The sequence below is a fragment of the Halichoerus grypus genome, chromosome 9, assembly GCF_964656455.1.
Source record: "Halichoerus grypus chromosome 9, mHalGry1.hap1.1, whole genome shotgun sequence".
Lineage (NCBI taxonomy): Eukaryota > Metazoa > Chordata > Mammalia > Carnivora > Phocidae > Halichoerus > Halichoerus grypus.
This window is the reverse complement of record NC_135720.1, coordinates 118346807-118362046: the sequence shown is the minus strand read 5'-3', so window position 1 is coordinate 118362046 and position 15240 is coordinate 118346807. Positions and strand designations below refer to the sequence as shown.

General features: G+C 36.8%; 1 protein-coding gene across 5 annotated transcripts in view; it reads left to right on the top strand.

Annotated features, from left to right (window-relative positions):
- Nucleotides 1-15240, top strand: part of EXOC2 (exocyst complex component 2) — a 256500-nt gene that overhangs the window by 164213 nt on the left and 77047 nt on the right. For all 5 annotated transcript variants that reach the window (XM_036072478.2, XM_036072479.2, XM_036072475.2 and 2 more), the window contains one exon: nucleotides 11828-11969. In XM_036072478.2, coding sequence (XP_035928371.1) covers nucleotides 11828-11969 — 142 coding nt within the window. The remainder of the gene's footprint in view (nucleotides 1-11827; nucleotides 11970-15240) is intronic.

The window sequence follows — 15240 nt, the reverse complement described above, 5'->3', positions numbered from 1 at the left end:
TTCTGCATCTATTGAGAGGATCATATGGTTCTTGTTCTTTCTTTTATTAATGTATTGTATCACATTGATTGATTTGCAGATGTTGAACCAACCTTGCAGGCCAGGGATAAATCCCACTTGGTCGTGGTGAATAATCCTTTTAATGTACTGTTGGATTCTCTTGGCTAGTATTTTGGTGAGAATTTTTGCATCCATGTTCATCAAGGATATTGGTCTGTAATTCTGCTTTTAGCTGGGGTCTTTGTCTGGTTTGGGGATCAAGGTAATGGTGGCCTCATAAAACGAGTTTGGAAGTTTTCCTTCCATTTCTAGTTTTTGGAACAGTTTCAGAAGAATAGGTATTAATTCTTCTTGAAATGTTTGGTAGAATTCCCCTGGAAAGCCATCTGGCCCTGGGCTTTTGTTTGTTGGGAGATTTTTGATGACTGCTTCAATTTCCTTAGTGGTTATGGGTCTGTTCAGGTTTTCTATTTCTTCTTGGTTCGGTGTTGGTAGTTGATACATCTCTAGGAATGCATCCATTTCTTCCAGATTATCTAATTTGCTGGCATAGAGTTGCTCATAATATGGTCTTAGAATTGTTTATATTTCTTTGGTGTTGGTTGTGATCTCTCCTCTTTCATTCATGATTTTATTTATTTGGGTCATTTTTCTTTTTGATAAGTCTGGCCAGGGGTTTATCAATCTTGTTAATTCTTTCAAAGAACCAGCTCCTAGTTTCGTTGATCTGTTCTACTGTTCTTTTGGTTTCTATTTCATTAATTTCTACTCTGACCTTTATTATTTCTCTTCTTCTGCTGGGTTTAGGCTTTATTTGCTGTGCTTTCTCCAGCTCCTTTAGGTGTAGGGTTAGGTTGTGTATTTGAGACCTTTGTTTCTTGAGAAAGGCTTGTATTGCTATATACTTTCCTCTTAGGACTGCCTTTGCTGCATCCCAAAGATTTTGAATAGTTGTGTTTTCATTTTCATTGGTTTCCATGAATTTTTTTAATTTTTCTTTAATTTCCTGGTTGACCCATTCATTCTTTAGTAGGATGTTCTTTAGCCTCCATGTATTTGAGTTCTTTCCGACTTTCCTCTTGTGATTGAGTTCTAGTTTCAACGCATTGTGGTGTGAAAATAGGCAGGGAATGATCCCAGTCTTTTGGTACCAGTTGAGACCTGATTTGTGACTTAGGATATGATCTATTTTGGAGAATGTTCCATGGGCACTCAAGAAGAATGTGTATTCTGTTGCTTTAGGATGGAATGTTCTGAATATATCTGTGAAGTCCATTTGGTCCGGTGTATCATTTAAAGTCTTTATTTCTTTGTTGATCTTTTGCTTAGCTGATCTGTCCATTTCAGTGAGGGGGGTGTTAAAGTCCCCTACTATTATTGTATTGCTCTCGATGTGTTTCTTTGCTTTTGTTATTAATTGGCTTATATAATTGGCTGCTCCCATGTTAGGGGCATAGATATTTACAGTTGTTAGATCTTCTTGTTGGAGAGACCCTTTAAGTAGGATATAGTGTCCTTTCTCATCTCTTATTATAGTCTTTGTTTTAAAATCTAATTTGTCTGATATAAGGATTACCACCCCAGCTTTCTTTTGGTGTCCATTAGCATGGTAAATTGTTTTCCACCCCCTCACTTCCAATCGGGAGGTGTGTTTGGGTCTAAAATGAGTCTCTTGCAGACAGCATATCAATGGGTCTTGTTTTTTTATCCAATCTGATAGCCTGTGTCTTTTGATTGGGGCATTTAGCCCATTTACATTCCGGGTAACTATTGAAAGATAGGAATTTAGTGCCATTGTATTGCCTATAAGGTGACTGTTACTGTATATTGTCTGTGTTCCTTTCTGGTCTATGTTACTTTTAGGCTCTCTCTTTGTTTAGAGGACCCCTTTCAATATTTCTTGTAGGACTGGTGTCATTTTTGCAAATTCCTTTAGTTTTTGTTTGTCCTGGAAGCTTTTTATCTCTCCTTCTATTTTCAATGACAGCCTAGCTGGATATAGTATTCTTGGCTGCATATTTTTCTCATTTAGTGCTCTGAATATATACTGCCAGTCCTTTCTGGCCTGCCAGGTCTCTGTGGACAGGTCTGTTTCCAATCTAATGTTTTTACCATTGTAGGATACAGATCTCTTGTCCCGAGCTGCTTTCAGGATTTTCTCTTTGTCTCTGAGACTCGTAAGTTTTACTATTACATGTCAGGGTGTTGACCTATTTTTATTGATTTTGAGGGGCTTCTCTGTGCCTCCTGGATTTTGATGCCTGTTTGGAAGTTCTCTGCTATAATTTGCTCCAACATACCTTCTGCCCCTCTCTCTCTTTCTTCTTCTGGGATCCCAGTTATTCTAATATTGTTTCGTCTCATGGTATCACTTATCTCTCGAATTCTGCCCTTGTGATCCAGTAGTTGTTCATCTCTCTTTGTCTCAGCTTCTTTATTTTCCATCATTTGGTCTTCTATATCACTATTTCTCTCTTCTGCCTCATTTATCCTAGCAGTTAGAGCTTCCATTTTTGATTGCACCTCATTAATGGCCTTTTTGATTTTGACTTGGTTAGGTTTTAGTTCTTTTATTTCTCCAGAAGGTGTTTCTCTAATATCGTCCATGCTTTTTTCAAGCCTAGCTAGTATCTTTAAAATTGTCATTCTGAACTCTAGTTCCGACATCTTACTAATGTCCGTATTGATTAGGTCCCTGGCAGTTGGTGCTGCCTCTTGTTCTTTTTTTTGTGGTGATTTTTTCCATCTTGTCATTTTGTCCAGAGAAGAATAGATGAATGAGACAACAAAATGCTAACAGGGTTACAATGACCCCAGAAATATATACACTAAACAAATCAGAAGAGACCTGATACCGGGGGGAAAGAAAGGGAAAGAAAGAAAAAAGAAAAAGAAAGAAAAAAAGATGAAAACAAAAACACAAAAAACAAAATATGATCAAATATGATCAGGCTGGTACATAGATCAGTGCCACACACTAGAATTTGGGCATATTTTGGTCTACTAGAAGAAAGTGCCTCTGAAAATTTTAAAGAAAGTAAAACTTATATATGTTCAAAAATAGGGGTTAATACAATGAAGGGATGGAATATGAGTGTAAAAATGAAAATTATAGAAGATTTTATAAAAGGAATTGATAAGAAGTTGGTTGAAAAAAGAAAGATGAGGATTTAAAAAAAAAAATGGGGAGAGAATGTGATCAGGCAGGAGACTAGAACAAAGCCATACACTAGAGATTCAGGGTATATTTTCGTCTGTTAGAAGAAACTGTATCTCAAAATTTTAAAGAGAGAACAACTTATATATATATATACTAAATATAAGGTTAACTACTATGAAGGCATAGAATATGACTCTAAAAATGAAAAATAAAAAAGATTTTTTAAAAAAGGGATTATGATGTTGGTGGAAAAAGGGAAAAAGAAAAATTCAAAAAAAGAAGTTAAAAAAAATTTAACTTTAAAAGACTAAAGAATCATGGAAAAAAAGCCATGAATTCTATGTGCCATATTCCCCTAGCGCTGGAGTTCTGCCGTTCTCATTGATCGGTAAACTTGGTCTTGGCTGGCTGTTCTTGCTGATCTTCTGGGGGAGGGGCCTGTTGCCGTGGTTCCCAAATGTCTTTGCCAGAGGCGGAATTGCCCCACCCTTGCCAGGTCCAAGCTAAGTAATCTGCTCAGGTTTGCTTTTGGGAGCTTTTGTTCCCTGCAAGCTTTCTGTACAGCGTTGGAGGATGAGAGTGAAAATGGCGGCCTCCCAGTCTCCACCCGGAGGAGCCAAGAACTTGGGGCCCCACTCCTCAGTGAGCCCCCAGAGAAAAGCAGTCAGTCACTCCCATCTCCCTGGTCTCCGCCCACACCCGGCCAGTGACTCAACGTTTCTGTCTTGGCTCACGACCCCGTTTGCAGTCTCCAAGCCCAGCAGATCCCTGCGGTGTGCTCCCGCTCTGCTCCTCCTGGGGGAGGAAGGGGAGTCTCCCCGGATCTGCCAATTTTTGGGTCCCTGCTGGAAGAGCAGTGGCCCAACTGTGCTGCGGATCACAGTTTATGGCAACCCCGAGCTGAGAGCCCACTCCTTGGCTCCTTCCCTGCAGCCGGCTTCCCCGCTCTGATACCTCGCACCTCTGCCACACTCAGGTATCCCCGGTCTTTCTGTGACCCCGAGGGTCCTGAGACCACACTGTCCCAGCAAGGGTTCCACCCCCGACTTAGTCACTGGAACGACATTCCTCAGCAGAGCCAACTTCTAAAAGTTCCGATTTTTTGCTCTGCTGCTGTATCACTTGCCAGTAGCGGCTGATGGAGGCCCCCTCCCCCACTGTCGGTCTTCCTGAATATCGCCTCGGATTCACTTCTCCACACGTCCTACCTTCCAGAAAGTGGTCGCTTTTCTGTTCAGAGAGTTGCTGCTATTCTTTTCTTCATTCTCCTGTTGAGTTCTTATGTGTTTAGAATGGTTTGATCCCTATCTAGCTGAATTCCTGGGACCAGATGAAATTTAGGTCGCCTACTCCTCCGCCATCTTGCTCCTCCTTCTGTATTTTCTAATTTTAATTGTGAGTTTTTCTTTGACACACAGCTATATAGGAGTGTGCTTTTAAATTTCCAAATTATGGGTGGGTGGGTGGGTAGCAATTAGTTTCCATGTTGGGAATTAGTTTTCTCTTTGTTAGAGATTTCTAATTTATTTATGCTGAGGTCAAGGAATGTCATGTTTTTGACTTTGTTGAGACTTGCTTTCCAGGCTGATACATGATGAGTTTCTTAAATGTTCTCCCTTGCTTGAAGATACTACGTCCTTTAGTTTTGAATACCACATTCCATGTATGATAGATGAAGTTTGTGAATTTTGTAGTTCAGTCTTCTATATCCATTACTTTTGTGTGTTTTGGTCTTTAATTTGTCAATTACTGAGAGATATATATTAAAGTCTCTCTTTGGCTGCTTTTTAGATGTTTTTTATTTTGTCTCTAATATTTCATAGTTCCACCATAATGTGTCTCTTGGTGTATTTTGTTGGCCTTTTTTCCCGACTGATTGATATCTTTAATCAGGTCTAGAAAATCTCAGCTCTTACCTCTTTCAATATTTATTCTTTCCTATTCACTCTTTTCTCTCCTTCAAGACCTCCTTTGGGATATATGTTAGACCTTCTCACTCTGTTCTCCACATCTCTTATATTTTTCGTTCATGTTTCCCCTACCCATCTTTAATTCTCTGTAATGATTCAGAATAATTCATTCAGCTCTTTTTCACATTGACTTTTTCTTCATTTGTATCTTATCTTGTTGAAATTTGCTGTCTTTTGCCATTTTATTCCAGTTCTTTTTCATTTCCAGAAACTTTGGTTTTTGTTACTAAGTAAAGGAAAATGATTAACTTACTCTGGAATGGTATAAGTTCAAATATCAGTGTAGGAGGTAGTGGCAGTAAAGTTTTTCCATGCCCCTTAGATCGTTCTATGTAGGTCGCCAAATCACATACAGTCTATAGTCAAATAAAAGACTATCCCTATTAAGAAGAAGATTGGAGCAGTTATGAGAAGCCTCAATAATGAGATGTGAGACAGTTAAGTTGATTATAAAAAATTCACAGAAAAAGAAAAGTTCGGGGAATGATAAAGATTAGTACTGTCACCAGGTTAGAATCACAGTGGAAGGTGAGGGAAGTGAGGAATGATGGCTCTCACTAAGTGCTAGAGACATTGTCTGTCTTTCTATTTCAGGGTGACAGTATATCCTGTTTTATACTGTTTTTGTTTTGTTTTGTTTTAATAGTGCCACCTCTACCAGGGATTAAGAGTTTATTTTTAAAAATTAATTATTTACTTGGCATTTATTTTGTCCACATTTGACAAGTTATGTTTCAATAACACAAAGTAATGTCAGTTTGCCATTTGTCTGGCCATCCATTTGTAAAAAATTTTAAAAAGTATATTAATTTGACTGAATCCATATTCACTTGGATAGATGTTCTAATTATAGTTTGATGATTTTGTTTCCATAGAGGTCACTCAGTTCAATGTACTCTTTCTGTCATCTTTGAAATGAAATTAATATAAAAAATTTTTTTTTCTTTCTCAGAAACATACTTTTTAAGAAGCATTTTCAACAAAAAGTTTTTAAAATAGTAAATTAGAAAATATAAATTTGGAACATTAAAATTAATGATTTTTTCTTTAACTGTTTTGAGTGAGTTGAAGACAACTGTATAGAAATTGAGGAGATGAGACATCTACTTAGGTGTGTGTTTTTCAGCACCTGTCTGGCATGCACACTTGCTGCTATACAGGTCAGGCTGTATGTTGTCAGAATATCTTTTGATATGTATATTGCTGCCTAAGAAGATATAATGATAAATTATCATCAGTATTATTTGCTCCTGCATCTGAAATGCTACCTCCTAATGTATTCTATATTTCTGTAAATTATTACCAACTACTTGAAGTACTTTAAAAGGTGCTCCTCAGTTTTCATATGTAGGAATTTAGTGAGTACATCTATTTCTGATTGCATAATTACTGAATTAGCACCTTTTTTTCCTTAAGAAAGCCTTTCTCAGTGCCCTTAGAAGTACCCCATAAGCACTCCCTCTCTGCCTTAACAGCGATGTTCTTTGAACGTTTTATCAGTGTTTCCTTGCCTTTCTTCCCTACTAGACTGTGATTTCCTTTAAGAATTTTTTTTTTCATTTAACTTTCATTCATCACTATTAGATAGTGCTTTAATGAACAGACCTTATCCTTGCATAGTAGGGGTCAAGCAAACTTAGCTAACATCTGTATTCATTAGCTAGTGTGAGCAAGGCTTTAGTGAAAATTGGGCATGTTGAAATAAATAATAATAATATAATAATGATAGCTGAGGGAATTTATGATGTACTTTAAATGTACTACATAAGTTTCATAAATTATCTTTTTTGAATTCTTAGAACAAAGTTTATGAGGTACTCTTGACCTTCATTCTGCTTTGTCAGACATTAATACTGCCACTCCATTCTCTGTTTCATTTGCCTAGTATCTGTCTGCCCATTCATTTATTTTCAACCATTTTTTTTAAAAATTAGAGAATGAATTACATACAGTAAAACACAAATCTTCAGTGTACAAATAGGTGACTTTTAATGCATATATACATCCCAGTATCCACCACCTTCCTCAAGATATATTTCCCTCATGCCCCATTCCAGTCCGTAGGCACCCTTCTCACCACTCTTTTGATTTCTGTCAGCATACATTAGTCTTGCCTGTTCTTTAACTTCATGGAAAATGGAACCATACAGTTAGTAATCTTTTGTGTCTAGCTGCTTTTTGCTTCACCTTAGTAATTTTGAGATTCATCCAAATTGTTGTGTTTAGAAGTAATTTGTTTTCTTTTATTGCTGAGTTTGGATAACTCAGATTTGTTTAATCAGCCTCATGGTAACAGACACTGGATTTTTTCCAGTTTAAGGTTGTTGTTTTGTTTTAAGATTTTATTTATTTATTTGGCAGAGAAAGAGCACAAGCAGGGAGAGTGTCAGGCAGAGGGAGAGGGAGAAGCAGGCTCACTGCTGAGCAGGGAGCCCAATGCAGGGCTCATTCTCAAGACTCTGAGATCGTGACCTGAGCCAAAGGCAGACGCTCAACCCACTGAGCCACCCAAGCACCCCAGTTTAAGGTTTTTAGGAATAAACTTTTTGTGAACATCGCTGTGAAAGTCTTTTGTGGACATTTGTACTCTCTCATCTTGGAATTGCTGGTCAATGGAATAAGTTAATTAGGAATTCTGAATAGTTTTCCAGAGTGCGTACCTCATTTTATTTCTCATTTTATACCAGTGTATGAGTATTCCAGTTGCTCCATGTTGTCCTTACGAACACTTAATGTTATCATTCTTTTTTATTTTAGCCAATTCTGTTGCTTTCATTGGCTTACTCTGATAAAATGATGTTAAGCCCTTTTTCTTACAGATTTACATACTCATATTCAGATATTTTCTTTTTGGAAGTGCCTCTTCAATTCATTTGCCTATGTTTTACTTGGACTGTTTACCTTTCTATTAGTGATTTTTGGAAATCTGTACATGAGTTCTTTGTCAGATATATATTTTTCCTCCCAGTCTCTGGCTTGCTGTTTTGTTTTTACAATGCTGTCTTTTGAGTAGAAATTTTTAAATCTGACGAGATATAATTTATCATTTTTAAAAATGTTTAATGCCTTTTTTGTCCTGTCAAAATCTTTACTGCTCCAGTATCCTGAATACTTTTTTCCCAGAGGCTTTGTAGTTTTAGCTGTTACATTCAGGTCTGTGATCTGTCTTTTATTAAGTATTGTGTTAATATTGTGCTATTGGTATACATATATTATTATAGCTTTAGAGTATGTCTTGAAAAGACAGTTTTACTAATTTCATGATGTTTTTTGCTTACTATATTGCATGGACTGGGATCTCTAGTACAGTCTTAAGTGGTGGGAGGGGATATTTATCAAGTCCTTTTTTTTGTCATCTATTAAAAGAATTCCACTTCTTTATAACATATTCTTTTTATTTACTTGTAGGTTCAATTTGCCAATAGTTTAAGATTTTTATGTTTTTGTTCATGAGTGCTATTGGTTTATAATTTTCTTTTATTGCAATATTCTTATCAGGTTTTGACATCAGGTTTTGCTTATTTCATTAAAAAAAGTAGGAAATGTTCTCAGGCTCTGTTTCTTTCTTTCTTTCTTTCTTTCTTTCTTTCTTTCTTTCTCTCTCTCTCTCTCTTTCTTTCTTTCTTTCTTTCTTTCTTTCCTTCTTTCTTTCCTTCTTTCTTTCTTTCTTTCTTTCTTTCTTTCTTTCTTTCTTTCCCTTTCCTTTCCTTTCCTTTCCTTTTCTTTTCTTTCTTTTCTTTCTTTCCTTTCTTCTTTCTTTTTCTTCTTTCTTTCTTTCTTTCTTCTTTTTTTCTTTCTTTCTTTTCTTTCTTCTTTCTTCTTTCTTTTCTTTCTTTCTTTCTCTTTCTTTCTTTTCTTTCTTTCTTTCTTTCTTTCTCTCTCTCTCTCTCTCTCTCTTTCTTTCTTTCTTTCTTCTCTTTCTTCTCTTTTCTTTTTTTTCCTCTTTCTTTCTTTCTTTCCTTTTTATTATGTTAGTCACCATACAGTATATCATTAGTTTTTGATGTAGTGTTCCATAATTCATTGTTTACATATAACATCCAGTGGTCCATGCAATACTCGCCCTCCTCAATACCCATCACTGGGCAAACCCATCCCTCCCACCCCCCTCCCCTCTAAAACCCTCAGTTTGTTTCCTGGAGTCCATAGTCTCTCATGGTTCATCTCCCCCTCTGATTTTCCACCCTTCATTTTTCCCTTCCTTCTCCTAATGTCCTCCATGCTATTCCTTATGTTCCACAAATAAGTGAAACCATATGATAATTGACTTTCTCTGCTTGACTTATTTCACTTAGCATATTCTCCTCCAGTCCAATCCATGTTGATGTAAAAGTTGGGTATTCATCCTTTCTGATGGCTGAGTAATATTCCATTGTATATAGGGACCACATCTTCTTTATCCATTCATCTGTTGAAGGGCATCTCGGCTCTTTCCACCGTTTGGCTATTGCGGACATTGCTGCTATGAACATTGGGGTGCATATGGCCTTTCTTTTCACTACATCTGTGTCTTTGGGGTAAATACCCAGGATTGCAATTGCTGGGTCATAGGGTAGCTCTATTTTTAATTTTTTGAGGCACCTCCACACTGTTTTCCAAAGTGTGGTTGTATCAACTTGCATTCCCACCAACAGTGTAAGAGGGTTCCCCTTTCTCCACAACTTCTGCAACATTTGTTGTTTCTTGCCTTGTCAATTTTTGCCATTCTAACTGGTGTAAGGTGGTATCTCAGTGTGGTTTTGATTTGAATTTCCCTGATGGCTAGTGATTTGGAACATTTTTTCATGTGTCTGTTAGCCATTTGTTTCTTTTCTTTGGAGAGGTGTCTGTTCATGTCTTCTGCCCATTTTTTGACTTGATTATTTGTTTTTTGGGTGTTGAGTTTGAGAAGTTTTTTATAGATCCTGGATATCAGCCCTTTATCTGTAGTGTCATTTGCAAATATCTTCTCCCATTCCGTGGGTTGCCTCTTTGTTTTGTTGACTGTTTCTTTTGCTGTGCAGAAACTTTTTATCTTGATGAAGTCCCAAAAGTTCATTTTCACTTTTGTTTCCCTTGCCTTTGGAGATGTGTTCTCAGGCTCTGTTCTGTGAAAAAGTTTGTGTGTGAAATTTCTTCCTTAAATGCTTATGTGAAAGCATTAGAGGATATGTGTAACATTTTTAGAAATTGTGTTTTTCAGTTTCCTCTATATTATCAAACTTACTGACATAAAACTGTAATAACCCCTTAAACAACCCACTTTTGGCATTGGTGCTTTTCTTTGAGTTTAATTTTCTCTTTTTCTAGTATTAGTATTTCATTTTTGGATGCCTCCTCTCTTTCAAGTATTAGTATTTTATTTCACGTGTCTAGAGTATCTCTAATCATCTAAGTTTATGTTTCTCAATATTAAAGAAAGAGTGGGATGAAGGAGAACTCAAAAGTTCACTGCCTGCTACTCTTATCCTCAGTTGTTCATCCTTTTCAGTCTGATGTATTTATTTTTAGGATACAGCCCTTTGTCAAGTACATGAGTGATAAATATTCTTTGAATCCTTGTATAACCAAAAATATGTTTCTTAGACTCTGTTAAGTGAATGACATCTTGGCTCAATATAGGATTCTTGGGTTGAATTCCTTTTATTCCTGTGGATATTATTCCAGTGACTTTAAGTTCCAGTGCTGCATCTGAGAAATCTGATGTCCGACTGATTCTTCTTTGTAATTCATTTTTTTAAGCTGGAAGCTTAAAAATTTTTTCTCTCTCTTTTTTAATTATTTAGAAATTAGGCACTTTAACAGTTTTGCAGTGTCTCATAAATCTAGCCTAGAACCCAGCAAACCTGTTTGTTCAAATTGCAGTCAGTCTTTAGATCCAGAAATTTTATTCCTATTCTGTTGCTTGTTTAATTATTATCTCTTCTGTGGCAGTTCATATTCTTCTACTTGAATTTCTGTTTCCTTTCATATAAGAGTTCCTGGGTCTATCTTCTAAGTCTCTTCCTTCATAATTTCCACCTCTTTACATTGTTACTCTCTGTCTTGAAGTACTTGTTGCACTTAATTTTGGTCTCCGTAGTGACCATTGGTTCCTCCAATTAAACTACTCAGTTGTTAGCTTTGAAAATCATGTGTGTTCTCTCCATGAAGTCTTGTTTTGTATTGTACACTAGTCTCCTTAGAGGTTTTCATTATTTTTCTAAGTTCAAGTTGTTGTTTGTCTTTTCTACAGCTGAATTTCACTGCATGACATATATTCTTGTTTATAGATCCTAGACTATATGGTATAGAAGCAGACACCAGTAGTCCACTGCAGAGGCCCCTGTGCTCACAGACTCTTTATTCCCAAATTTAGGACTCTGCCCACCTACTCTGCAACTTCTTGGCCTCTTGAGCGCCAGTGAGACCAGGCATAGACTTGTAGGACTGAGGCTACCTTCCCCATTCTGTTCTACTTCCACTACCAGCAGGAACTCACAGTTCACGTGGGCTGAACTTTCTATGTGTAGTCCATACATGGGGATTAATTCCTATTAAATAAGCTGTGTTCAGAAAATGGTCTTCGTTACTGAAAAATAAATAAAATAAAAATCATTTTTTTCTGTAGGAAAATTGATAGGTACTTTTAAAATATGCTGAAGTATTTATATTATTTTACTTTTTCCCTCATGCGCAAATAAAAAACTCATAGTTATTCTTTATTATGTGTTTATAGGTTAGCATGGCCTCATTGAAAGAATTAGACCAAAGACTCTTTGAAAATTACATTGAGTTGAAAGCAGATCCTATCGTGGGCTCCTTGGAACCTGGAATTTATGCAGGCTATTTTGATTGGAAAGACTGCCTGCCTCCAACAGGTAAATGGTTTCAAGTTACTGAAGTTCTCTAAAAGTAGTCCAGTGCATCTAGAGTAATAAATACGGATTTTATCAATTAGTGTATTCTTAAAATGCTTTTTTTTAATTCATATTTTTACCATTAGTTTGATTTTAACTTTTTACTAGCTTAAACCCATTTTTTTTTAAAGATTTTATTTATTTGACAGAGAGATAGAGAGAGAGCACAAGTAGGCAGAGTGGCAGGCAGAGGGAGAGGGAGAAGCAGGCTCTCTGCTGAGCAGGGAGCCGGACGTGGGGCTCGATCCCAGGACCCCAGGATCATGACCTGAGCTGAAGGCAGCCGCTTAACCGACTGAGCCACCTAGGCGCCCCACCCGTTTTTGATAGTTTGGAATTTAGTGTACCTTTTATTATTCAAACTTAAGGCTTAAAATTATTCTTAAATTCCAGAAAATAATTAATTATACCTTAAAATATTTGATCATTTTAGTAATGCATATTTGCTTCCCAGGATATGTCTTTATTGCATAGATAGAATAGACTATGAGTGACAGTTTTATACAATGACTTTGTGACTATCATCAAAAAATTTACATAAGAAATTTGGTCACTTCTGTATAAGACCTAATTATTAATGTTGACAAGGTGAAAGATAGAAGAAAAATGTGTAGGAGTATGATTATTACAGTAATTTAGCAAAGAAAATTGAACCACAGAAGGATGACTGACACAGTTCCAGTATTATCTCGTGACATCAAATGAAAGTCACTTAAATCACTTCATAATATGTATTTTAAAAATAACTATTGCTTGCTGAATCAAATAAACTTTTTGATGGATCAGATAGTTATTCCTTTGTATGAAATAGTGTGGAATACATAGAACCAAGCTCCCTAGTAACATTTTTATCTAGAAGTAGTCTTATATAGAAATGGTCATGTTTATATAAGACATAGATTCTTTTTTTTTTTTTTAAGATTTTTATTTATTTGACAGAGAGAAAGACAGCCAGAGAGGGAACACAAGCAGGGGGAGTGGGCAGAGGGAGAAGCAGGCTTCCTGCAGAGCAGGGAGCCCGATGCAGGGCTCGATCCCAGCACCCCGGGATCATGACCTGAGCCGAAGGCAGACGCTTAACGACTGAGCCACCCAGGCCCCCCTAGACATAGATTCTTTTGGGATGTATATGTAGGTGTACAGTGAATTGTTAACAGGCTTGAGTTAATCTTCACTGTTTTACCTAATTGCTTTAAACACTTTTTTTTAGTTGTGTAACGCTTTTATTAGATGGTGATAAAATTGTTTAATCTTTAAACACCTTTGGGTTTTTATTGTGTAGTGTTCACTTTAGGTGAACAATATAGTGATGCCATAAATCAAAACTAAAAACCAAAATTATGAAATTAAAGCTATTTTATGTGACCACAGGTATTTTATTTTCTGAAATCACAGCCATTATAGTCATCTGAGGCTTTCTACGTACATGTGGCCATAATTAATCTTTTTTTCCTTAAATTCTGTTACTTTTCTATATACATACTTACTATGTCCAAACTGGGTTATAGTTCATATCTCAAATATATCCTTTTAAAGTTTAAGTCAGATCCTATTTGTATCTTAAGATCCTTGCAATATCTTCCTATTAAACTTAAGTAAAATGTGCAATGCCGTGCAGGGTAGGCTCCAGTCTGGTGCCCTGGCACTTTGCCCGCCACTCACGAGTACACCCATGGCCTCTCTCCAGCTACACTTTAGCATAGTGAGCCTTTTTCTTGCCCAAACTTTCCAAGTTCTTCCACCTTACCTCTTCAAGCCTGTTTTTTCCTTTGCTTAGGCAGTAATTCTCCTTTATCTTCATAGGACTGACTCCCTTTTGTCATTTAGGTCTTAAACTTAAATATCACCATACCAGCCACCAACCTGAAGAAATGACATGGCCAATGGACAATTGGCATGGTGTTTTAAATTTTAACCTGTGAAAAGTACTCATTTTATTTGTAAAGTAATTACTTAAAAGAGAGAGTGCTATACATGTGGTTCTAGCACTGGCCTTTATACTGGTTGAACTTATTAAAGCTAAATCCATGAGGTCATAGTTAGTGGCTTGATTACCACTTTAAGTGAACAAACATGACTTTTAACAATAAATTATCATTCTCAAGATCACTCAATAGCATCTGGAGCTTTTGATCTACAATCCCTTTTTCAAAACTCTTGGGCCCAGATGACTTTTGGAATTTCAGTATTTTTGGATTTTAGAAGGATATATGGCCATATATGGCATGTGCCATATATTATGTTATATTCCCAGCAAGGATTTCTGCAGGGAAACATGAATTCTTAGACGAGGAGTGATAATCAGTATCCTTAATCAGGTCAGGTGAGAAAATGCCACCAGAAGAGTTCATCATAAATTTGCAAATTCATGAACAGAAAATTTTGCCTCCTGAATTCTGTATCATCAATATCTAAACTACTGCTTGGTACCTAATGCCTGCTCAGTAAATACTTGTTCAGTAACTGCACCAGTGACCCCTTTATAGCTCCCACAGGTGCCTCTGCTAGTGTCTTCGCTGCCCGGTCATCAATTCCCTGGCTGGCCTGTGCATGCTTCAGGGCCCATCTCTGAAACAAGTGGTTTGTCTGGCAAGTCTTCCTCCCATCAACCCTGACAGGATTGTTTTTTTTTTTTTTTCTGAATCCCTATTACACCTTTTAACCTCTCTCACAATTCTTTAGTACATATACATAATATTACATATTTTTTGTTACCTGTCTTTTATTGCCCCATTTTGGGAGCATTTTTAAACAAAGATGTGTGGAGATTTCTTTTCACATTTGTAGACTTCAATTATTTTTTTTTATAGAGCAGTGACTGGAAGTTTCAGAATTCCAAGGGATAGATATCAAAAGGGTTTTTCTTGTTATTTTTTTAAAGATTTTACTTATTTGAGAGAGATACAGAGACAGTGACAGAGATGGAGAGAGCACAGATGGGGAGGAGAGGGAGAAGCAGGAGCCTGACGTGGGGCTCGATTCCAGGACCCTGGGATCATGATCTGATCTGAAAGCAGCCGCTTAACTGAGCCATCCAGGTGCTCCTCAGAAGGGTTTTTCAATAAAATCTCTTTATTTTCTATTCAAGGTATTAATGCACAATACTCCAATATTGCCCCTACTGTTCTTAGACCAGTGCTGGTGAACTAAATGTCACTGCCCTGTCCTTTCTCCCCAGTCTTAGAAGAACTAGACAAAAAGAGCTGAGCTCTCTGGACCAGCCTGATTCCTG